The sequence below is a fragment of the Megalobrama amblycephala genome, linkage group LG6, assembly GCF_018812025.1.
Source record: "Megalobrama amblycephala isolate DHTTF-2021 linkage group LG6, ASM1881202v1, whole genome shotgun sequence".
In the NCBI taxonomy this organism is placed as follows: Eukaryota; Metazoa; Chordata; class Actinopteri; order Cypriniformes; family Xenocyprididae; genus Megalobrama; species Megalobrama amblycephala.
Genome location: NC_063049.1, coordinates 20,303,055 through 20,329,132, shown reverse-complemented (window position 1 = coordinate 20,329,132; position 26,078 = coordinate 20,303,055). Strand labels below are relative to the sequence as shown.

Sequence of the window (26,078 nt, the reverse complement as noted above, 5' to 3'; positions counted from 1 at the left end):
CATGTTCAAGGCATTAGACAAGGGCAGGCAGTATTAACGTCTGGATCTGTGCACAGCTGAATCATCAGACTAGGTAAGCAAGCAAGAACAATAGCGAAAAATGGCAGATGGAGCAATAATAACTGACATGATCATTGATATCATGATATTTTTAGTGATGTTTGTAAATTGTCTTTCTAAATGTTTCGTTAGCATGTTACTAATGTACTGTTAAATGTAGTTTTTTATACACTTGCAGTCTGTATAATTCATAAACACAACTTCAGTCTTTATAAATCTCTCCAATAGTGTAGCATTAGCCGTTAGCCACGGAGCACTATCAAACTCATTCAGAATCAAATGTAAACATCCAAATAAATACTTTACTTACACGATTAGACATGTTGCATGACGAACACTTTGTAAAGATCCATTTTGAGGGTTATATTAGCTGTGTGAACTTTGTTTATGGTGTTTAAGGCAAGTACGAGCTCTTGGGGCGTGGAGCACGAGATTTAAAGGGGCCACGTACCCTGAATCGGCGCATTTATAATGATAGGCAGTTAAAAAAATTAATTAAAAAAAACTATGGGGTATTTTGAGCACCTTTAAACTTTTAAGTTTTCTCAACTTTTGATTTTTTACAGTGTTTACAATTCAGACTGATCTTGGGACTTGACTCTATTGACTTCAAGGCAGTAAGCAACCTCCCAGAATGCCCTAGCTACCACTTTGGCATCGACTCAAAAAGGCTGAACGATAGGGATCATGGAGGCGAGTGCACAAGCAAAGGCCCCTTCATAACACTGACATGAGAAACAACCATCTCTTTTTAAAGTACAGGGTTTGGTGCTGTCAAAAGGCTTTACTTTGGTTTGCAGCATGTGCTGTTGGCATGAATAGTGTTCTGTGCTGCCTGTGTGCCCACAATGTGTGTTTAAACCCATTGGGAGGGATCTTTCTACCAGTCAAATGCACCCTTGTATATGTCTACGAAATGAAAACGTAGCGTGACGGAATGGCTGTGGTGCTTTAATGATAATGAAGGAAAGACCATGATGGTGTTTAAGGGTTGGGCTGTGGTTGAGATCAATTGAAATTGCTCACTGATATCCTCTTTGTATCATCTTGTTCTGTCCTCAGCTCTTTTTAGAAGCACATAATATTGTCTCCTCCATGTACATGCATATTTAATTTCTATACCAACCGCAATAGGAAGGAAATCTCTTTCTTCTTAGGTCAGATCTTTAATGAGCTTGCCTTCCTCTGGCTGTTCTTGTTTGGTTTGCTGTATTTAATGTCTCATATGGTTTGTCTGTCTTTTAGGGAGCTCGTGTGTGGGTGCGGGATAAGGAGCAGCTCTGGCCCTCCACCGTCAGCTGCTGTGATGACCGGACTCTCATCCTCACCACAGACTATGGAGAGGTAAGAGAGACCACCTGCTGTGAACTCATTTTTTAACAAGAAATCATTTACTTACCCTCATGTTGTTCCAAACTTGTATGACTTTCATCTGTGGAACACAAAAGATGATATTGGTCACTATGTGCTTTTATTGTATTAAAAAAAATTTTGAATAAATGATAACAGAATTTTCATTTCTATTTAAGAGCTTTCACCTTTATTTGTGCCATTGTTTTTAGCATTATATTGTTAATAAAGTGGACGGCCATCTGTCTGAGAGAGATAAATGTTTCACTGTAAATGTCTTCGATTGTGCAAGGTCCTGCAGGTAAAGCACGGTTTGAATTAATCGCAGTTTCTCATTACTGCAGAAAGACCTTTGATATGAATAGCAGGAATGTCCATAAGGAAGCCAAGTTTAGCCACTGCGTTTAATCAGCATGGCCCTCTGTTAAAGCTTTGTGTCTGGAGGAAATCCTGTTCTCAAAGCACAATAAGAATTCGGGTCAGAATATATTTATCAGATGTGTGTCAACATGTAGCCTGTGTGCTTTGTTCTGGTACTGCAGAATGTAGGAATGTGATGCACTGTACAGTTCAGCTCTTGCAGACTTTGTATGATCTGTTTTTAATCTCCATCTCTCTCTATTTGTCTACATCTATCTGTCTATAGTATCTCTATTTGTCCCCTATTTTTGTCTTTTTTATTTGTCTTTTGTCTCTTTGTTCACTTCAAAGGTTTGGGGTCAGTAAGATTTCTTTTTTTTAAAAGAAATTAATACTTTTATTAAGTGCACATTTAATTGATCAAACGTGACAGTAAATGCATTTATAATGAGATAAAAGATTTCTGTTTCAAATAAATGCTGTTCTTTTGAACTTTTCACTCACCAAAGAATCCTAAAAAAATGTATCACATGGATAATAATAATAAATGTTTCTTAAGCACCAAATCAGCATATACTGAAAACTATAATAATATTTCACAATATTACTGTTTTTACTGGGTTTTTTTCTCAAATAAATTGTTCACATCTGTTTCACTATTTGTTTATAATCTATTATTAGTCCTGTTTCTATGCCAGATTTGGTAGAAAATTTGATTTTTTAAAGAAATTAATACTTTTATTAAGTGCCGGTATAGGTATTTATAATAAGACAAAAGATTTCTATTCTTTTGAACTTTTCACTCACCAAAGAATCCTGAAAAAAAAAAAAAAAAAAGTACCACGGTGATAATAATAATAATAAATGTTTCTTAAGCACCAAATCAGCATATTAGGATGATTTCTGAAGGACCATGTGACACTGAAGACTGGTGTTCTTTTAAACTATAGTAATATTTCACAATATTACTGTTTTTACTGTTTTTTTTTTCTTTTCTCAAATAAATCATTCAAATCTGTTTCACTGTTTGTTTATAATCTATCAATAGTCCTGTTTCTATGCCAGATTTGGTAGGAAATTGGATTCTTTATAACATTGACAGAACATGCAATATGGACTATTTTACTACAGGAAGCTTGCTATTAATCTGCAGGCTTATTAGTGATCGGTGTGTCATTCTGTACATACAGCGCAAATTGATTTCTTACTTACTACTTCGATTCCACATTTACATCAATTCAGACGACAACTATTTGCATAGATGAGTACTTGAGTATTTCCTTGATAGCTTAAACTGGCGGTTTTTCAAATCCAGACTCTAAAATTCATAAATTACTTCCAGTGTGGCCCTGATCAATTTGTGTTTAGACTAAATTCAACCAAGCAAACATTATGTGACCATAGAGGGGCATTCAGAGACTATACCAACCACAGATTATAATGAAAAATGAAATGATGTTCTCATTTCTGACTGTTAGACTCTTACGAGGCTCCCAGCATGCAGTGCCTAGCACATAAAACTGCATAGTAAAGTGTAAATGCACGGGACCTCGACACATGTTTTATTTAACAAGCTTACTGTGGCATCCATGGCAAAGCAGGGGTCAGCAGAGATCAGGAAGCTGTGTGTGAGTTCAGTGAGGTGTGAAGAGACTGACACTCCACTGACACAGCGTTCATGTCTAGGGTTAAAGTCATGTCTGACTTCCTCCTGCCAGAGTCATGTCTGTCTATCTTTCTATCGATATCATTCTTTCTGTCGATCATTCGCTATATCTATCCGTCATTCTATCGTTCATTCAATGTTATATGGTTTTTGGTGCAAAAACGTAAATTATCTTTATTTTTATTCAAAGCTGGATAGTAACTGATGTATTAATACTGTATGATAAACCTATTTTTGTAATACTTTTAGACTTGAAATGCTTTTAACACAGTTATCAGCAGTGTGTGTTATAGACTCTTGGCTTTCACTAAGTCTATAGTTAGTGTTTTGTAAAGCAAACCCTGTGTTTTTCTGGGATTGCTTTGGGCAGGGTGTGACTCAGCGCTGGTACAGCGGATGGGTTGAGAGAAGACAGTTTCCTGTGAAGAGTATAGCCATTTCAGCTGGCCTCCATCTGTCTGCTCACTACTGGGCCGTCCCTATTGACCAGGCCCCACCCACCTCATACATATTCATATAGTCCACGCTCAATAATACACAGCAGGGTGTGGCCTTTCAAGCACAAAGCCTCATGCAGGACACTTGCACAAAAGGGTAGATCGACAAAGATGCCAGTAACTCCTTTTATTACAAACCTTCAATCACTTAACAGTTAATCATTTTGATTATTTACTTCTAATAAGCTGATTTACTATAGAAACTTGTAATTAATTAGAATTGTATTGCTTGAGATATACAAGGCAATGATGCACAATGCCTTGATGTGATGTCTCGTTACAAAATATATTTGCTAATATGTGTAGTGTAAAAAGATCTTTGCTTGAATAAATGTTTATTAGTTTAAATACAGTCCCCAAATGAGACTGTATAGTTTTATATGTGATCATTCTTGTTTTAGTCACCCTGTTTTGGTGCATCAGTCAGCGGCTTTGCCCTCGGTGAAAAGGCCACATTAGGAAAACATTGATTGTGCACTTTATAACTCTGGATCAATGGATTTAGCAGATGGTTTCACATGCACATGCACGTTTAGGGGAGTGTGTTGGTGCTCATGTAAGTGTATTGATGTGTGTACTTAATCTTTGGAAGACCATGAAAGCATTTATTGAATGCTAAGACTTGAGGTATACAATGCTTACAGGAATGAATATGCCATTTCTCATGCAAGTCATGCAAAATGAAATGAAGTTTAACAGTAATTCGTATCGAGGAAGTCTTGCAGCTGAGGAAGACAGATAAACTGTCATGGACAATGGACAGTTCCGCTAAACAAGTGGAAATTTGATATCTTGCAGTGATACCATACTGGAAGACAAATAATAACTAACAAATTCCAGGAAATTCCATTTATTTATCCAACACCAGGGCATCATTTTTCTCAAACTGACTGCACTGGTTGTTTTTTCTCATTTTTTATTGATGACCTCATCGTCAGGATTCCCAGTTCTCCCAGGGCTGGTCCATTGCTTAGCAACCAGAGGTGATGTTCCTGTCTCCTGGCACACTGTCAACACTGACATGCATTGTCCTGTCTGAACGCCTGTAATGTGCTAATGGCGCTATGACAAGCTGACTCGCTGCCATGTGTCAATTTGCTGAGCACAGCAGGACACTATAACCTGGGGCGCAGATGATCATAGACGTTAAATACACTCTTATTCTCACAAAAATGATTGTTTGCATTTGTAACACATGGTCTGTTATTGTAGCTTTCAGCATGAACTGAGTACAAAATGACAGCAGTAGTATTTTTATGATAGATTGCATCAGATTTTAAATGTTGCTGTAGGAAACCCTAGTTCACGATTTATTTTGTCGCTATCATGCTGCTCAGTCAGTTGCCATGTCCCTCTAATTTTTGTTGTTACATGATCATCAGACATATTGTCTGACAGAGATCACAACCACACAACGGCAGAGGACAATCAAATGAGTCCAAAAATTCTCACTGTATGAAAAAAGCTCAAGTTATAATTATATTAATTTAAAGGTTTGGTGTTAGGGTTATATATATATTTCTGAAAATAAACTCATGTTCACAAAGGGTGCATTTATTTGATTAAAAATACAGTAAACACAGTAATGTTGTAAAATATTTATTACAACTTAAAATAATTGTTTTCTATTTGAATATATTTTAAAATGTAATTTGTTCCCGTTATGCAAAGCTGAATTTTCAGCATCATTACTGCAGTTTTCAGTGTCACATGATCCTTTAGAAATCATTCTAATATGCTGATTTGCTGCTCAAGAAACATTTCTTATTATTACTAATGTTGAAAACAGTTGTGCTGCTTAATATTCAAAGTTCAAAAGCACAGCATTTATTTAAAAAGTTGCTTGAATTAACAGGGCACGGGTCATCCTTTTTATGGATGGGCCTCCACCCATTGGGACCATTTTCCTGGTTATCCTCACGCAATGGTGAATGTGATTTCACCAAGTACAACATGTTCCTGGATCCACATCTTTGTTGATCCTGGAACAACATTCCAATCAACCAATCAGATTTGAGGGACAAGTTTACTGTTTTTGTCAAGTTTAGGCTTACAACCAGGGTTAGGTGCTTCCACATCAGTGTTATTCAACTATCATTTCCCTTTAATTTTAGAAATAAGTTATGAATAGGGTTAGGTTTAGGGGTTGGGAAAAGGTTAGAACTAAATTTTCAGATAGGAATGTTGATCCAGGAACATGTCTTACTTGGCAAAATGTTTGATTTAGACACATTTATTGTCATGTTTAAACCGCCCACTGTGCATGTACTGAGTGTTGTTCCAACCTCCAGGCTGTTTGTTTGCCCTTAGCGGTGGGAGCGAGCATCTTTTTTTCTCATGAATAGGAATTTGGGGAATTCTTCTCCAGATCAACAGGAATGTCTTATTTAAACATCCTTGACCTCTGTGCTGAATGTTTGCGGATGTATCATATGGCTGGAGCTCATGTATTTTGTGGGGGAACTTTGACCCAAAGTTTGTCTGGTATCCTACTGTTGAGAAATTACCCATAGAGAGCAGATTCCTGGTCTGGTCTTAAGGTCGAGGCGTCACACAGTGATAACGTAAACTATGAGACGCATTTACACGGCTATGAGCTGTTCTGCTTTTGCAACAATGACTTCATTATACATGAATGAATCCTGATAAAGTCATAGCGCCCCCTAGAATGAACTGATTCAATGATTCAAACCCGAAACTCTTATTTGATAAACAGAGCCTCAGGTGATACTTCACAATCACATCATATCTCTATATACAGATCACATTAGCTCAGGTGGAGATGGTGATTCTGTCAAAGTGCTGTTTTCTTCCTGTCATGTCTGATCAATGAATCACATCTGTCTGGAGACAGGCCTGAGGAGACACAATGATAAGATCATTATTGTATGACATCATTCAATTTTAGTGGCACTTTTTGCTAATGGATTTGTCATCGATCTCAGTTACAAGAATAACTATGACCTACACGCTTCGAAAGACGCATTCAACTAAATTTTAAGGAATTAAACTAGAATTCTTTGCCAGGGTTTTGCAAATGATTTACTAAGGTGTTCTGAGTAGTTTTTGTTGTTCTTCTTCACTGGTTTTATGGTCTACTGGTTAAATCCAGTCCAATTACCAGGTCCATACCACAAATATTTATATAAATATTATTACAAATTATCCAAAAAAAAATTATTGAGCAAGTACATAACCAGCCAGTGTTCAAAAATATCTCCTTACCTTAGCCTGATTCACAACAGTAAGCTTGTAATAATGTTTTATAATTCGGGTGATACTGGTGGGTTTTCACTGGAAATTCGAGCATGTCGCTGTTTGTCTTTGCGTCATTGCGTCACGTCTGTTTACATAAAGAACGAGTCCCAGCTAACTAGGCTGTATTGCATGTGAGGTGGAACATTTAGAGCCTTTTCTCACTGCAGCTGCAATAATTAAACATCATTTTGATGGCGGATTGTATGGTATGACAGATTAACGTTAGAAACTGTACAGACTGTACAGAAATTGAAATCTACAGGTAAGGCTAATACACACTAAATACACATAGTCACGCAATGTTATAACAATAATAATCATTTTTGTGGTTTGACGTGATCCGAGCTAAGCGATCATTAGAGTTAATCACCATTGGCTACGCGATTTATTGTAATGCTTTTTTTCCCCTCAGTTGGTCAGAACAAAAGTGGCATGCATGTTACTTACTTATTCAGATGACATTTTCTGGATGAAAATTGTTATTTTGGTCATACTTCCAAGACTACAATCTGTAATTCTGAAGTATAGTATCTACACTGGTGTGTTGACTGACAGCAAACATTAGATTCATCCGCACTGAGGAGCCGTACCGATACACAACCCATGTAAAGATAATTCTGCAAATAACTGCAATTGCTGGTTTCAAACAGAGATGGCGACAAAGAGGCAAAACTTACGGACTGCAGCTTTAGCCCACTGGCAACTATACTTGCCACAGTGTATAGTTGTCATTTTCCTTTTGTAAGCATTTTTCTATATGTTATCCATGTTTTATGTCTCAATGACATGCAAGAAAACAACCAAATAAAGGTTTGAAGAACAAAAAAAAGATATTCACTTCCTTCCTGTCACATGAAGCTGTCAACTTCCTATCCCTACTTCCAGGAAGCATGGCGAAGGCAAACCCTCTCAAAGAAATTAAATTTTCATGTTACTAGTAAATATTTTTTGTTGACACACACACACACACACACTATATATATATATATATATATATATATATATATATATATATATATATATATATATATATATATATATATATATATATATATATATATATATATATATATATATATATATATATATATACAGATGCTGGTCATATAATTAGAATATTGTGAAAAAGTTCATTTTTTTTAATTGTAAATTATTTTTAAAAATGAAACTTTCATATATTCTAGATTCCCTACATGTAAAGTAAAACATTTCAAACGTTTTTTTTTTATTTTAATTTTGATGATTAGAGCGTACAGCTCATGAAAGTCCAAAATCCAGTATCTCAAAATATTAGAATATTTCCTAAGATCAATCAAAAAATGTATTTTCAAAACAGAAAAGTTCAAGTTCTTTAAAGTATGTTCATTTGTACACTCAATACTTGGTCGGCAGCACATATTACAGCAAATGACTTGCTCCTAGCACAAATTACAGCATCAGTGAAGTGTGGCATGGAAGTGATCAGCCTGTGGCACTGCTGAGGCACTATTGAGCCTTCAGATCATCTGTATATTGTTGGATTGACTGTTTCTCATCTTTCTCTTGAAAATATCCCATAGATTCAGGGGTCAGGCATGTTGGCTGGCCAATAAAACACAGTAATATCATGGTCAGCAAACCACTTGGAAGTGGTTTTTGCACTGTGGGCAGGTGCTAAAGTCCTGCTGGAAAAGGAAATCAGCATCTCCATAAAGCTTGTCAGCAGATGGAAGCATAAAGTGCTCCAAAATCTCCTGGAAGATGGCTGCATTGACTTTGCACTTGATAAAACACAATGGACCAACACCAGCAGACGTCACAGCCCCCCAAATCATTACTAACTTCAGAAACTTCCCATGAGACTTCAAGCAGCTTGGATTCTGTGCCTCTCCAGTCTTCCTTCAGACTCTGGGACCATGATTTCAACATGAAATGCAAAATTTACTTTTATCTGAAAAGAGGACTTTTGACCACTGTTCACTGTCCAGTTCTTTTTCTCCTTAGCCCAGGTAAGATGCTTCTGACGTTGTTTCTGATTCAGAAGTGGCTTGGTAGTCCTTTTCCTGAAGATATCTGAGTGTGGTGACTCTTGATGCGCTGACTCCGGCTTCATTCTACTCATTGTGAAGCTCTCCCAAGTGTTTGAATCGGCTTTACTTGACAGTATTCTCAAGCTTGTGGTCATCACTGTTGCTTGTGCACCTTTGCCTACCCAATTTCTTCCTTCTAGTCAACTTTGCATTTAATATGCTTTGATACATCACTCTGTAAACAGTCACCACATTCAGTAATGACCATCTGTGACTTACTCTCTTTGTGGAGGGTGTCAATGATTGTCTCCTGGACCATTGTCAAGTCAGCAGTCTTCCCCATTAGTGTGGTTTCAAAGAACAAGAGATACCCGGAATTTATACTGTAGGGATGTTCATTTAATGAAACTCAAATGTAAATATTCTAATATTTTGAGATACTGGATTTTGGACTTTCATGAACTGTACGCTCTAATCATCAAAATTAAAAAAAAAACAACAAAAAAAAAAACTTTTGAAATGTTTTATTTTACATGTAGGGAATCTAGAATATATGAAAGTTTCATTTTTAAAAATAATTTACAATAAAAAATGAACTTTTTCACGATATTCTAATTATATGACCAGCACCTGTGTGTGTGTGTGTGTGTGTGTGTGTGTGTGTATCTTACAAGAGATCTATAGTTTTTGGCATACTTAGTCAAAAGTCCAAGCGGCAACTATAGTTTTAATTAATTTAATTATGGGAGTAACTTCCATTAAACTGTAAGCAATCAGCAAAAGGTTCGCTATATTAATGCAATAATAAGCATTTTCAGCTGGGTACAATGAGATGCATTATTCTACTCACCCTTCAACCATCGAACATTAAACATGGAATACAAAGGGAAGAAAAAGAAAATAATTAGGAGGAAAAGAATGTGACTGAAAAAAGCTCTTGCCGTAGATATTCTTGTTATACCATGTCACATTTAAATATCAAGCGTTACGTTATTCTCCTGACGTCTCAAATATAGAACATGAAGGAAATTTTACAGATCATCAGTAAAACTAAAGGATTGGGATCATTCTTTGTAGTGCAGACTTATGATTTGAAATGATTTGTTTCAGTCTTTTTGAGTGGAAATTCCCCAAAGTGCTTCCCATAATTTAAAATGCAGTATGCTTGTTAGGAAAAAGGTGGATAAGAAGATAAGTAACATTGCCTCTCTCTGTCTGTAGTTTAACACAATGTTCACTGATCTGCTCAGAAATCTCTCTTCTAATACAATATGAACAATTATTTGGGCATCTACTTGAAGATTTATGTAGGATGTGTTTACAAACTTAAAACTTCAGTGGGTGAGTTGCTTGTGCATCAGTGAATAATGACAGCGCTTTACTATAGATACACAATATAATGTCTGTATGACTCAGCAAACAAATCTCAAGAAATCCTCAATGTCAGTTAAGTAGATTAAAGAGAACTGGTTCAAATGCATTGTGCAATGAAGACGTCAGCCTTGTGATCGAGCATAACTTAGCGTGTCCAAGGATTTCTGAGGACGAGTCGTAGAGGAAGTGCTCAGGACAATGAAAGTGAGAGGAGCACTGTGAGGATGTCATGGCGGGTATGGTTTCAGGAATGTGAAACAACTTGGCAGAAAGATCGAGCAGGCCCGGACAAATTAGTAAGACAAGCCACAGGCCCACATGTATACTCCTGTAAATGAGCCCTGTCTGAGTGCTTCATAGCAGCATAAATCACAGCTAATTTCTTCATACATTGGATTCCTAAAGAGCCGTTTGGGAATGCATATTTAGTTATGTCAGTAGTAATTTGTGTACTTGTACTTTTTGGTTTATCTGAAAGCACTAAATCTAATGTTCCCAGCTGATCCTCCTCTGACAGCCCTGTATAGTATGTGTTGATAATGACATGGGTGTGTGTTTTTTTGTGTGTTGAAGGTGATAACTCTGGATCAGGGTGAGGTGAACAGGCTCAAGGTTTTTCCTATGCATCCAACCAGCATCAGTGGAGTGGAAGACATGTCCACTCTGGCTGAGTTACATGAGGCCGCCATCATGCACAACCTCTTTCTTCGCTACCAGAAGGACCTCATTTATGTAAGTTTCATTTTTTCAATGCGCACACACACAGATGTTGGGTTTCCAATGATTTTTATATGGTACCAACTGTATTCAATCCCCTAACACTACCCCTAAACACAACCCACACAGAAAACATTCTGCATTTTTACATTTTCAAAAAATATCACTTAGTATGATTTATAAGCTGTTTTCCTCATGGGGACCAAAAAATGCCCCCACAAGATCAAAAATAGGGTTTACCAGGACCCCACACACGCACTAATTCTGTTCATTAAACTCATATGGGATTTTGGAATTTGCAATGTTTTCATGTAAACAAGGGAACATTTTGTACTTTGAGAAGTCTTGTGCCTCAAAAGAACTTTGTTCTATGAAGCTTTAATGGTGTTTATTCTGAGCTTAACGCTGTGCAAAATTTTCCATTTATCAACAATAAGCATAAAATAAATGGTGCAAATATTGAAGGCTATCCATTTTGTTTATTCTTCCCAAGAAATTGTTGATGACGACTGGTTAAACTAACATTTCAAAAAGAAAAAGAAAATTAAAAGCAGTTTTTCTGCTTTACGTGGTCTTCTAATTTTTATTTCCTCTGAAGATAGTTTTTATCAGTCTGAAACTACTTAGCATTCATGCTTTATGATTTTTTTCCCATTAACATATATTTGTTTTCAGTTTACGTTACTATTAAAGGTGCCCTAGATTCAAAAATTTAATTTACCTCGGCATAGTTAAATAACAAGAGTTCAGTACATTGAAAAGACATACAGTGAGTCTCAAACTCCATTGTTTCCTCCTTCTTATGTAAATCTCATTTGTTTAAAGACCTCCGAAGAACAGGCGAATCTCAACATAACACTGACTGTTACGTAACTGTCGGGGTGTACGCCCCCAATATTTGCATATGCCAGCCCATGTTCCCAACATTATGAAAGGCATTAGACAAGGGCAGAACGTCTGGATGTGCACAGCTGAATCAACAGACTAGGTAAGCAAGCAAGGACAATAGCAAAAAATGGCAGATGGAGCAATAATAACTGACCTGATCCATGATAACATGATATTTTTAGTGATATTTGTAAATTGTCTTTCTAAATGTTTCGTTAGCATGTTGCTAATGTACTGTTAAATGTGGTTAAAGTTACCATCGTTTCTTATTGTATTCACGGAGACAAGAGCCGTCGCTATTTTCATTTTTTAAACACTTGCAGTCTGTATAATTCATAAACACAACTTCATTCTTTATAAATCTCTCCAACAGTGTAGCATTAGCCGTTAGCCACGGAGCACTATCAAACTCATTCAGAATCAATGTAAACATCAAAATAAACACTGTACTTACACGATTAGACATGCTGCATGACGAACACTTTGTAAAGATCCATTTTGAGGGGTTTTTTTGTTGTTTAAGGCAAGCGCGAGCTCTTGGGGCGTGGAGCACCAGATTTAAAGGGCCACACACCCTGAATCGGCTCATTTCTAATTATGCCCCAAAATAGGCAGTTAAAAAAATGAATAAAAAAAAAATCTATGGGGTATTTTGAGCTGAAACTTCACAGACACATTCAGGGGACACCTTAGACTTGTGTTACATCTTTTAAAAAAAAGTTCTAGGGCACCTTTAATATTCCCTGAACTATCAAAAGGAATTTTAACATATACCAGAATGATATACCGTGTTAAACTGAACTGAAAACATGACAGGCATATTATTAGATAAGTCAACAATATTTAACAAATAAACACACAATTGGAAATCTGTAGTGCCAAGAATTCAAGGAAGCGACAATCTATGAGAAAACATACTATTACGATGTTTCGTAGATATTAATACATTCATCAGCATTTGGAAACTTTGAACAAAATCTCCATTTCCATACATTGTTCAACATCAAAATTATAAACAGTGTAACCTCTATGTTCTTATTGTTGTTCATTCTACCTTGCAGACTAACATTGGCTCCATCCTAGCGGCAGTGAACCCTTATAAGCAGATATCAGGACTGTATGATGCTGAAGCAGTGGATGTGTACAGCAGACATCATCTGGGTGAACTACCTCCTCACATCTTTGCTGTGGCCAACGAGTGTTACCGCTGCTTGTGGAAGAGACACGACAGTCAGTGTGTGCTCATCAGGTAATGTGCTGCTGCTTCTTTTAAAAGCATCACATCACATTGATTGTATTATTGATTGTATTATTATATTTCAAAGGAATTAAATTGTAATTTTGATGCAGTAATCGGTGCTCTTTATGCTTGATAAGTATCAGAAGGTCATCGACGTGATCTGAGTCAGTCATAAGTAGTCAGACGCTGCAATATTTTCAAATCTATTTGATATTATCGCCACATGATCTTGTAGTGTGTGCAATGCAGCGATAAGGTGGAACTAATCACGGTGCAGATGGTATAAACGGAAAAATGTCTTGTAGTTTGTACACCTCATCAGCGTTGTGTTGTGTATTATGCACGCTGCTATAACAACACAATGACAGATGGCAAGAAATCTTGTTGTGTAGTGTGAGAACCACAGCAATTCAGCCTTACAGTCCTGTAGTGTGAGCTTGGGTGTCTGTGCAAAGTCTTTATATGGTATCTGGCCATTTTAATAAAATGTTTCACATTGTAGGGAGTTAACAGCATTGTGAGAGTATGCACAAGACTGCACAGAGAACAAGTGTAGATCAATATATCATTCACTGGACATGGAGAAAGAAATTTATCCTACTAAAATTTGCACATTGCACCTTTAAATAAATGCGGTGAAAAGGAATTCAGGGAATTCACCTTAATTCACCATTCAGGAGTAGATATTATTAATGTAAGGGTTTCAGCTATGATGGGTGATGCAGTTTTTATTCATTTAAATATACACTACAGTTCAAAAGATTTTTGTTTTTTAAAGAAATTAATAATTTCATTTAGCAAGGATGCATTAAATTGACAGTAAATACATTTATAATGTTACAGAAGATTTCTGTTCCAAATAAATGCTGAACTTCATCAAAGAATCCTGAAAAAATGCATCATGGTTTCCACAAAAATAATGTTTTCAGCATTGATAATAATAGGAAATGTTTCTTGAGCAGCAAATCAGCATATTAGATTGATTTCTGAAGGATCATGTGACACTGAAGACTGGAGTAATGATGCTGAAATGCTGAATGATTGATGTTTTTTAATTATAGTAAAACAGTTATTTGATTTTTTTATTTTTTTTATTTCACAGTATTACTGTTTAGACTTGGTGAGCATAAGAGACTTCTTTCAAAAGCATTTTTAAAAACTTCTTAACAGTAGTGATATTTTTACTTATAAGTATGTTACAATATGCAAAACCCATAAAACTACAAACAAAAGTGTGCTTGTGTGTTTACTGTATATTTCATGTGTATGTGTTCTCAGTGGAGAGAGTGGTGCTGGGAAGACAGAAAGCACCAAACTGCTGCTGAAGTTCCTGTCTGTCATGAGTCAGAACTCCACAGGTTCTCCGCTGTCAGAGAGGACCACCAGGGTGGAGCAGGCCATTGTACAGAGCAGGTCATACACACGCACACACACACACACACACACACACACACACACACACACACACACACACACTGTACTTCGACGCATTGTTGTATCTCTTTCCATCTTAACACCTGTTCCTTCTCTTCCACTCCAGTCCAATAATGGAAGCGTTTGGAAATGCAAAAACCGTTTACAACAACAACTCCAGTCGCTTTGGCAAGTTCATTCAGCTTCACTTCTCTCAGAGTGGAAATATTCAGGGCGGCTGTATTATTGATTATTTACTTGAAAAGGTATCTTTTATTTACTCTTTTTTTTTATTTTTATTTATTGCCATTTCTAGACCTGCAGATCAGCAGTTGTATTAAATGCTTTAAAAATGTCATAACATTCCAGAATCGAGTTGTGCGGCAGAATCCGGGAGAGAGGAACTATCATATTTTCTATGCATTGTTGTCAGGTGCTAAGCATGAGCACAGAGGTGCGATTTGATCTTTTTACACACTTCAACTTTAAACAAGCTGAATCTTTCTCTCTGGCCATTGTGTTGCGATATAACGCCGTGTTCTCATCCTCAGAAATGTACATGCTGGCTGATTCTCCTGAGGCGTATCATTACCTCAGCCAGTCGGGCTGTGTGAAAGACCGAAGCTTGGATGACAAACACCTCTATGATAGTGTGATGGTCAGTCAATATTTTGCATTCTCTGTGTTTGACAGCATTCTTGACTCTCAGACAGTTGCTTGTCTCAGGCACACACAGAGGTTAATGCCATACAATTGGACTTTAATTAATGTTCCACTAGAGGGCACCACATCATCTCTTTTCTGTAAACTGTTCAGAGAGAAGTAGTTCAAGAGTTAGTTCACCCAAAATTGAAAATTCTATCATTTACTCACCCTCATGTTGTTCCAAACCTGCAAGACTTTCATTCATCTTTGAAACACAAAAGATATTTTAAATGAAATCTGAGAGATTTCTGTCCCTCCACTGACAGTCCATGCAACTACCACTTTGACGCTTCAAAAAGTTCATAAAGAGATTGTAAAACTAAGCCATATGAATTAAGCAGCTTAGTCATTTTTTTTTTTTTTTTCTTTTTTTGAAGAGACATGATTGCTTTATATGATGAATTACTAATTTAGGCTTTTATTCTGTAATCTGTATTATATGGTGGAAAAGACATGATCATGGTTCTTTTTTCTTAATGACTGTAGGAAGCATTGAAGGTGATGGAATTCACGGAAGAAGAGATCCGTGACGTCTTCAAGTTGCTGTCTGGGGTCTTACAAATCGGCAACATTGAGTTCATGACTGCAGGGGGTGCTCAGATCACCACTAAAGGAGGTTCGATCCAGATCAGCGTTTGTCTTGAGTGTCACATGATCCTTTAGAAATCATTCTAAAATGCTGATTTGGTGCTCAAAAAACATTTATATTATTATTATTAATGTTGAAAACAGTTATACTGCTTTCAGGATTCTTTGATGAATAGAACGTTAATTATTTATTTGAAATAAAAATCTTTTGTAACATTATGTCTTTACTGTTACTTTTCTAAGTATTAATTTGTAAAAAAAAAGAACAGATTTAGGTTCGATTATGATTCTTTATTTTATGTTTGAGATGCATCCTGAAATCTGAAATTTCAGTCACCGTTTGATCCAATTAGATTTGTTGGAACATTTTATAATATATGCTGAAGACATAAATTTAACTGAAGAGTCAATTTGCTCTGTGAATATTGACAAAATAATAAATATTAAATATTATGTCAATATTTTAAATTTGGATAAGATATTTATGTACATTTTATACTGATCTAATAAAAAAATAATGAATAATATATCATGATGGGAAATTTACTAAATGCATATTTGTGCCCCTGGACAACAAAACCAGTCATAAGGGTACATTTTTTGAAATTGAGATTTATACACCATCTGAAATCTGAATAAATAAGCTTTCCATTGATGTATGGTTTGTTAGGATAGGATATTTGAAAATCTGGAATCTGAGGGTGCAAAAAAATCTAAATATTGAGAAAATCACATTTAGTTGTCCAAATTAAGTCCTTAGCAATGCATATCCACTCACAAAAATACATTTTTGATATATTTGCGGTAGGAAATTTAAAAAATATCTTCATTGAACATGATCTTTACTTAATATCCTAATGATATTTGGCATGAAAGAAAAATCTATAATTTTGACCCATACAATGTATCGTTGGCTATTGCTACAAATATACCCGTGTGACTTATAACTGGTTTTGTGGTCCAGGGTCAGATATGTATGTATGTGTATATATTTTGTACATGGTAATAATAATAACCATTGAAGACCATCCATAACTATACATGCATACACACTTTACACAGTTGTGAAGGCTAATGCAGTGTGTTTATTTGAATGACAGCGGTCAGTGTCGTCAGTGATCTGCTGGGACTCGACTCCTTTCAGCTGTCTGAGGTTCTGACACAGCGGTCCATGATCCTGCGAGGAGAAGAAATTTGCTCACCACTCACTGTGGAACAGGTAAGGAACCAGGACATCCATCCATTTTTACAATGTTGTATATTGTTACTGGCATGTCTAGGAATAAGATCTATGTTTTTGTCTATTTAAATCTGGTTTATTTACATTTTGGCATAAGTTTGGGCAGTGATTTCAAAAAGTCTTATATTTCTGGTACAGATTTTTTTTTTTTTTTTGTTTGTTTTACCCTTCATGTTGTATCATGTCGTGGCATGTCTGTGCTGTGCCCTCAGTGTGTCCAGAGACATGTTCCTTTCCCTGCATCCCCACACTCACCCCAGATTTACTGACAGACTGTCATTAAAAAACATGCTCACACTCATACGCCTGTGTAGAAAGTGTCTTTGCGTGACTTGGTACCATTTCCTGTTTTTTTGTCCCCTTGGATTCCTGCTATAATAACTCAGTGATAAAGATCTCATGAGAAAAAACACAATAGAGGCAGAGTGTGGAGACGGCGGTTAGCAGCCGCCTAATGGGGGCAGCCTACCACACAAATATGCACGGTAAACACAAGAGACAGTCAGTTTAGCTATAGTGCTTTAAAATGAACTCTTAAGAATTCTTCTTTCCCGCAATGTAAGTTCATGCTCAAGTGAATAAAGATCAAAGGCTTGTTTTTTTGTATTTGGAAACTGGTTTGAAAAAGAGAGCTATACCAATGGGGGGAAAGGGGAGAAAGTGTGTGCATGCGAAGAATAAAAATACCCCAACCCACATTATCCCATAAATCTCATCCAGCATGTAGAACTGGCCCTGGCCTTTGTGACCAACTCGGTAGAAACACACAAGCAATCTTTTCATGAACAAAGACAATGGCCACTAACTCCAGCCTGTGTCAGCGGTCATAAAGCAGGGCCACGTCTTAATGGAGGCCCTTATTCCTCCTCCTCTTTTTCTCATAATGCACTAACACAGTGGCCAGGACCTCAGCAGCTGCCATTGGACGTATCCTGCACAAACAGCCATTCTTTCAGGTCTTTCTGATGGAGCCAACACACTGTTCAGAATCAGGCAGAAGTGTCTCTGACTGATGAATTATAGTGTTGTTGAAACAATAGATGGGAGTTTGGTGTTCTTAGGAATAGCAGAGGCTAATTTGTGGTTATTAACTTTCTTCCTTCTGTAATCCAGTAAAGGCAGCTCAGGGTTATTGCTGGGTTTATGAGTTGAACTGAAACTCCAGAAGCAGATATTTCTCAAGAGCTTCCTAACATTTCATCACTTTTACAAAATGAATTGGTTGGGCAATTGTTTTGCCTGTACTAAAGTTAGTTCTGACAGCGTGTATCTGTATTCCTGCACCAGTGTAGTTCATCACATTAACATGAACATGTTCCACTACTGTTTGACAACCAGAAATGATTTTTTTCTTCCTTTTAGAGTATTATTTAAAAACCGTTGAGTGGTTTAAATGTGGCTTAAGTGTCCAAATACTTATTGGAGCCACTGTATTTGATCCAATCTCAGCTATAAATCAGGAAAGACACGCATTGTTTTCAAACTACGCACTCATGGCACGTTTATAGAGAGTAAAAACCCTGCAAATTCATTCCAAAAAGTTTTTTTTTCATGATGTTGAGATGCAAATAGACCTTTTAGTGTTTTTTTAATAATCTCTAGAGACATTGCTTGTTGATTTTGTGGCTTTAAATGGCACTGTTGGAGACTAACTAAAGGAAAAATGTCTCTGGATTAATATTTGTCTCTGCCCTGTTTTCCAAAGGCAATTGATTCCCGGGACTCTGTGGCCATGGCATTGTATTCCCAGTGTTTTTCTTGGATCATCACCCGAATCAACCAGAAAATCAAAGGAAAGGACAACTTCAAGTCCATTGGCATTTTGGATATCTTTGGCTTTGAGAACTTCGAGGTGAGAGTTCGTTGAGTACAGAGAGGCAAAATGTTCCAGACAGACAACCTGTTGATGGTATGTTGTCATGTTTTTATGACTCAACCCCCCCCCCCCCCCCACCCCAGGTGAACCGGTTCGAGCAGTTCAACATTAACTATGCCAACGAGAAGCTCCAGGAGTACTTCAACAAGCACATCTTCTCTCTGGAGCAGCTTGAATATAACAGGTGGGTCCTGCCAGTGACCCTTATTAGCACTGAAATCCAGCCCATGGAAGCAAAAGGTGCTTTATTTCTTAGATTTTGACCTAATTTTGCTCGAAAAAACAGCTTAGTCCTACACTGTCTTTCATCCTCCATATAGGTTGATAGATAAGAAAAATTAGGTTTATGTATGATCATGAAGTCAAAACCATACTCACATGCTCACACACCACACCCAAATGCTTGATCAGCACATTGTAAGCGCACAGACTTATAATAAAATCACATTCATTCAAAAACTTACTAAATAGAACATGCTTTTTCAATGGTCGCAAAGTACGCATGTGTGTAGTATAATGCAATCTGGACATACTGCATCCGTATTGACGTGACCCATGTCGTCAAATCCTGTCCCATGGCCTCATGGGATTGCAAAGTGTCCATCAGATGCACACTTCAGAATCTGTGCAGAAGTAGTAGGTCATCTGGATACTTTTCGTCTACTGTTTTTTGAATATTAACCTATTCATTTGGACATATACATACTGGTTTTTGCCTAATATCTAGTAGGGGAATGTGCATTTAAACATTCAGCACATGAGGTCTTGCATTACTGTGGTGATAACAGACTTTTATACTCAAGGGAGTGATATTTATTTAAGCTAATCAAGATTGTTTTTAAACTGCTCAGGCACAGTGACTTGAAAGAGAAAACTGACTGTAGAAAATGGCAGTGCTCACTGGAGCGCCCCTTGTGGCCACTCTAGGAATGACAAATTTCAAAGTATTTTTCAGGCTTTGAGGATCTCAGAGAATCTTACAAACATGCTTCTTGCTAGTTAACTGAATATTAACACGTGGTTATCAAATATCTGTGCAGACAAACTGGATGTTCAGTTATTAAGCTAGCTATAACTAGCTTTTCATTTCAAACTGTTCCCTCTACCATGACAGTAGTTCACCTGAAATGATTGTTGATATGACTATTTATGTTAATGTCTGCTATAGTAAGAAGAAAAGTACTGCTAAGTACACAAGAAAACGGACTTTAGAAAATAACACTTTAGGCTAATGTTTACGCTAATGCTAATGAGACAATTCGGTGCACAAACTTTAGCTAGAAGTGTTTGCGTCTTACTTGTGTACAGTGTGTTTAGAAATCTTGGTGAGTAAGACATACATAGCTATTTTTAGCTAACAACAACACATACTCAGACATGTAAAAGGAACTCTTGAGTACTGAGGTCTGTTCCTGACACACAATGTAAAAATAAGTAAGTGTATACAACTGGACTGCACATCTGTAATGTGTTGACCAAGCATTCATGTGTGCGGCTGTCCTTGCGTAGATTATGTCCTCAGAGTTACATCATCATCAGGACATGAAATCGCTGTGGAAAACAGAAGAGTCTGACACGGACTGGTCTGTAGACACGTAGTTTCACGCTATCGAGTGTCACAGAGAGCTCAGGTCACACTGGCGTGAAATAGTATAGAAGGGTGGAGGTGCGATGTGTCCCAGAGGTGTATGTGACATGATGTGCAGGACATGGGCTGTCCTGCGCTCTCTTTTTTTAGGGCAGAATGATGGAGAGATTGCAGATGAACTAAGGGAGAGGGTTTCTCTGCCTCTTCTTGCTGTAGTGGCTATGGAGGCACTCTGCCAGATGTGTGAATGGGTCTCCTCTTTCCTACACAGTTGTGTTCTTGTGTTGAAATGTAATGGCTGAGGGGGGTCAGCAGAGCCCGGTCACAGCTCATTTCATCACATGAACCCTGAGGATAATACCACCTTTGTGTACTTGTGGTGTTGTGATGTGTGTATCTGTTGCTCAAGAGGTTCTCTTGTGTCTCCACACAGGGAGGGGATACACTGGGAAGCCATCGATTGGATGGACAACGCAGAGTGTTTGGATCTGATCGAAAAGGTGGCCTTTTAACCTTTAATCAGCTTTCACTGAGACCCCACAGTGCTCATTAGAAACTGTTCAATTGTTGATAACCAGGAGCACATAATCTCAAGCTACAACTACAGTAGTCAGAAAGATTTGCCGAATAGATGGTCTTAAAAAAAGTAAATACGGGTCCATGCCAAACTAGTTTAGCTGTGATGCTCATACAGGTGATGTTCCTGTTTCTTCTCTGCATCATTTCCTACACTCTACATCAGAGGTGTCCAAACTCGTTCCTGGAGGGCCACTGTCCTCCAGAGTTTAGCTCCAACTTGCCTCAACACACCTGCCTAGATGTTTCTAGCCTATAGTAAGACATTGATTAGCTGGTTCAGGAGTTTTTAATTAGGGTTGGAGCTAAACTCTGCAGGACAGTGGCCCTCCAGGAGCAGGATTGGACACCCCTGCTCTACATTATTTATACTGCCCTCCTAAGTGTATAGTGTCAATAAGATTTTTCTTTTTATTAATGCTTTTATTAAGCAAGGACACGTTAAATTGAGCAATAGTGACAGTATAGTCATTTATAATGTTACAAAAGATTTCTATTTCAAATAAAAGCTGTTATTTTTAACTTTCTATTCATCAAAAAATCCTTTTTCCACAAAAATATTAAGCAAAACAACTGTTTTCAACACTAATAATAAGAAATGTTTCTTGAGCAGCAAATCAGCATATTAAAATGATTTCTGAAGGATCGTGTGACACTGAAGACTGGAGTAATGATGCTGAAAATTCAGCTTTGCCATCATAGGAATAAATTCCATTTTAAAAGATATTAAAATAGAAACTGTTATTTTAAATTGTAGTATTTCACAATATTACTGTTTTGATTCAAGTTTTGATCAAAGAAATGCAGCCTTGGTGAGCATAAGAGACTTACTGACCCCAAACTTTTGAACAGAAGTGTACATCTCTAAGAGGTCTGGAAAAGTTTTGAAATGTAATTTTGTACATTTATCTGTTAAACATCCTAAAGTGAATTTGCATACATAAATATTTTTCTAACATTTAACAGGGAACGTTTTAGAGATTGCAAATTATTATTGCGTATCATTTTACAGTAAAAATGACATGCTCCAGTTCAAATCGAAATATGTGTGCTTGCTAAATATGATATCAGAGCATCCGTATCAAGTGGCTAATCCTAGTCCTGTTCCTGTATTGTCACTGAAAAGACCGTAAGACATTCATTCAACTTCGAAACACAAATTAAGATATTTTTGATGAAATCCATGGTTTCTGATCTCCCTGTACACAGCAATGTCATTCCAAAATTCAAGGCCCAGAAAGGTAGTAAAGACATTGTTAAAATAGTCCATGTGACTACAGTGGTTCAACCTTAATGTTATGAAGCGACAAGAATACTTTTTGTGTGCAAAAACAAAACAAAAATTGCCACTTTATTCAACAATTTCTTCTCTTCCCTGTCAGTCTCTTACGCTGTTTACGTTGTAGACACAGTGCAGTGCTTCCAGGTTCTGAAAGCAGGCTCAGTATTGGCCGACGCTGTTCACGTGAGCAGCAAGACACATGCGTGATGCTGATGCAGGAGCTGGCCAATAATCGAGTCAGTGTTCTGACGTAGAACCCGGAAGCACTGCACTGTGTTGACTACATCAACAGTGTAGAATCAGAAACCTCTTGGATTTCATCAAAAATATCTTAATTTGTGTTCAGAAGATGAACGAAGGTCTTACATGTTTGGAATGACATGAGGGTGAGTACTTAATGACAGAAATTTAATTTTTGGGTGAACTAACTAACCCTTTAAAATAACCTTTGGATAATACCTTGCACAATTGACTATATAAATAAGTAAATATATGTGTAATTTGAGAGGTAGTATTTGACACTAGTAATGAATACCTGCCTGATGTTAAAGCGATTATGATTAACACTCCTGAATGATTATGAACAAGACCCCTGTGGTTGATGTGGAGTGCCAGAGAACTTGTGCTTAGATCAGTGTGCTCTTTCTTCAGAAACTGGGCATGTTGGCTCTTATCAATGAAGAAAGCAGATTCCCTAAAGGCACGGACTACACCCTGCTGGAGAAACTCCACAGCCGGCATGCCGTAAGTCCTTCTTTTCAAAACACTCGCAGACATATTATGCACTTCTCATCGTCTCATTTCAGATCACAGAGAGTTAATTCTTCTTTAAACTCGCTGATAAAGACCAGCACTGAGCCAATAGGCACCACCCAGTCACACCCCCACAGCCTCTCACACGCACATGCACAATACGGTAACGTGAGCAGGCTTTCCTCAGGCCGCAGGAACAATGAGTGTGTCCTCGGAGAACCCACATACAGTCTGCCTCGACTCAAGTATCTTTGAGTGCGCACACTGCAACATATAATCAATGTGAAATAATTTGTTATGCGTTTCTGTCTCTGCAGACAAACCCTTACTACGTGAAACCAAGAGTGGCAGATCACCAGTTTGGCATTAAACACTATGCAGGAGAGGTAATTACATTAACACAGTGTTATTTTCGTATCATTTAAATACTATTATTTGTGACGTTGGAAATATTTTATAAGGTCTACAACAGCAGGTGGAATAACCATTTGTGTTGGTACCTAAAATCTCAAATACTGACCGATATACCGGTCAATTACTAATGCACAGGTGAGATTACCAAGAGGACTTCCCCAGTCTTCTCACTCTATTATCATCTACAGTGTCAGTTTCAGGCTGTAAGAGAGTCTGTTCAGGAGAGTTAGAGAAAGCACTCAGCTCAGTATGCTGAAAAAAGTACAGAGAGATGGAAAGTGAAGAGTTGGTTTGCCCTTTCACCATAGGCACCACACGGAGCCTTCACAGTTTAATGTGCTGGAACCACACGGCTAACATGCATTCCCATGAGAACCATTTGGCATGCTGTCCAGCTCCTTCTCTAGTTGCAGTTTTTATTTCCTGACAGTTTTTATTCACACTTCTACTTGCTTTTCACTTGCTTTTGCACTTGTTTTTACTTTTTGACTTCAAAAAATAATTTTAATCAATATTTTAGTCTTGTTTAACAGTAAAAATATTCCTGAGAAGCAAAAGTAAATAAAGTAATTTTGCTTCTCAGGTAAATATATCTTGTTTTATGTATTTTTATATATTTTTTCACTGGAGAACAAGCAAAAAATACTGATTTTACCACAGTCTGAGATATGCAGGTTGCGTGCAAAATGTCTGACATGTTCCCACAATATCAATCCAGTCTTTCAAATGCAGAATATCTTTAGCATCTGCTCTCTTGACCAGCACAAATGAAAGATCGGACTATGAGCTTTGGATGAATTCTCAGTTTAATGAGAGATTGTAATTATTGAGCTAGTGATATAAATACCCCCAGCATGTGTTGTGGATGCTGCATACTCTACAGCTCAGGAGTTTATTTCATGGTGTTAAGATCAGGGGAAGAATCTGTCGCCACGGAGGTCACGACTGAGTAATACTCAACAGGTGACTGCATTAAACTTTGGCAGCACCAGCTTGATCAACCTCTCTCTTTGGTCTCTCATCAATTGGCTGAAAGTACAATGCAAGAATCAGAGGCAGTGTATTTTCTTCACATAATTCAATTCTGTTCAGCTAGAAATGTTGGGGCAGACACATGCAGGGTTACATAAAGGGGTTATGTTAAAAAAAAATCTATAAATAAATAGATCAATTTTACATTTTAATCACTGTACATGTATTCTGTAACTTTTCTTTGTGTGTGTGTCAGGTATTGTATGATGTGCGTGGCATTCTAGAGAAGAACAGAGACACATTCAGAGATGATATTCTCAACATGCTGCAGGACAGCAGGTAACAAGCCATTCACTTAATTTCTGATATTATAAACAATGCTGTGGATCCTATGATCCTAAGAGTTTCTAGCTTGTCATGAGATCAGTGATACATGTACTGTAAATGATACTTTTCATACTAAAAAAATGGTAACACTTCACAATTTAACATGAATGCATTAGCTAACATAACAATTAGCAATGTATATTTTAAAGCTTTTATTAATCTTTGTTAATGTTAGTTAGTAAAATATAGTGATTATATATGTATGTGTATGTATGTATATGTATATATATACACACAGTACAGTCCAAAAGTTTGGAACCACTAAGATTTTTAATGTTTTTAAAAGAAGTTTCGTCTGCTCACCAAGGCTACGTTTATTTAATTAAAAATACAGTAAAAAACAGTAATATTGTGAAATATTATTACAATTTAAAATAACTGTTTTCTATTTGAATATATTTCACAAAATAATTTATTCCTGTGATGGCAAAGCTGAATTTTCAGCATCATTACTCCAGTCTTCAGTGTCACATGATCCTTCAGAAATCATTCTAATATGCTGATCTGCTGCTCAAGAAACATTTAATGTGTACAATTGTACAAAATATTTGTGTACAATATTTTTTTTCAGGATTATTTGATGAATAGAAAGTTCAAAAGAACAGTGTTTATCTGAAATCTAATCTTTTGTAACATTATAAATGTCTTTACTGCCACTTTTGATTGATTTAATGCATCCTTGCTGAATAAAAGTATTCATTTCTTTAATTTCTTTTCAAAAAAATAAAAATAAAAATTCTTACTGACCCCAAACTTTTGAACGGTAGTGTATAATGCTACAGAAGCTTTGTATTTCAGATAAATGCTGTTCTTTTGAACTTTCTATTCATCAAGGAATCCTGAAAAAAAAAGTACACAACTGTTT

At 36.8% G+C, this 26,078-nt stretch overlaps 1 protein-coding gene across 1 annotated transcript in view; it reads left to right on the top strand.

Annotated features, from left to right (window-relative positions):
* The window catches only part of myo10l3 (myosin X, like 3), a 92,394-nt gene that overhangs the window by 21,826 nt on the left and 44,490 nt on the right, over nucleotides 1–26,078 (top strand). Inside the window, exons 2-16 of the mRNA XM_048193275.1 lie at nucleotides 1,306–1,404; nucleotides 11,148–11,306; nucleotides 13,241–13,428; nucleotides 14,698–14,832; nucleotides 14,960–15,098; nucleotides 15,202–15,286; nucleotides 15,384–15,490; nucleotides 16,024–16,153; nucleotides 17,226–17,344; nucleotides 19,071–19,217; nucleotides 19,325–19,425; nucleotides 21,263–21,329; nucleotides 23,339–23,431; nucleotides 23,758–23,826; nucleotides 25,083–25,165. Of these exons, the coding sequence (XP_048049232.1) occupies nucleotides 1,306–1,404; nucleotides 11,148–11,306; nucleotides 13,241–13,428; nucleotides 14,698–14,832; nucleotides 14,960–15,098; nucleotides 15,202–15,286; nucleotides 15,384–15,490; nucleotides 16,024–16,153; nucleotides 17,226–17,344; nucleotides 19,071–19,217; nucleotides 19,325–19,425; nucleotides 21,263–21,329; nucleotides 23,339–23,431; nucleotides 23,758–23,826; nucleotides 25,083–25,165 (1,721 nt within the window). The remainder of the gene's footprint in view (nucleotides 1–1,305; nucleotides 1,405–11,147; nucleotides 11,307–13,240; nucleotides 13,429–14,697; nucleotides 14,833–14,959; nucleotides 15,099–15,201; nucleotides 15,287–15,383; nucleotides 15,491–16,023; nucleotides 16,154–17,225; nucleotides 17,345–19,070; nucleotides 19,218–19,324; nucleotides 19,426–21,262; nucleotides 21,330–23,338; nucleotides 23,432–23,757; nucleotides 23,827–25,082; nucleotides 25,166–26,078) is intronic.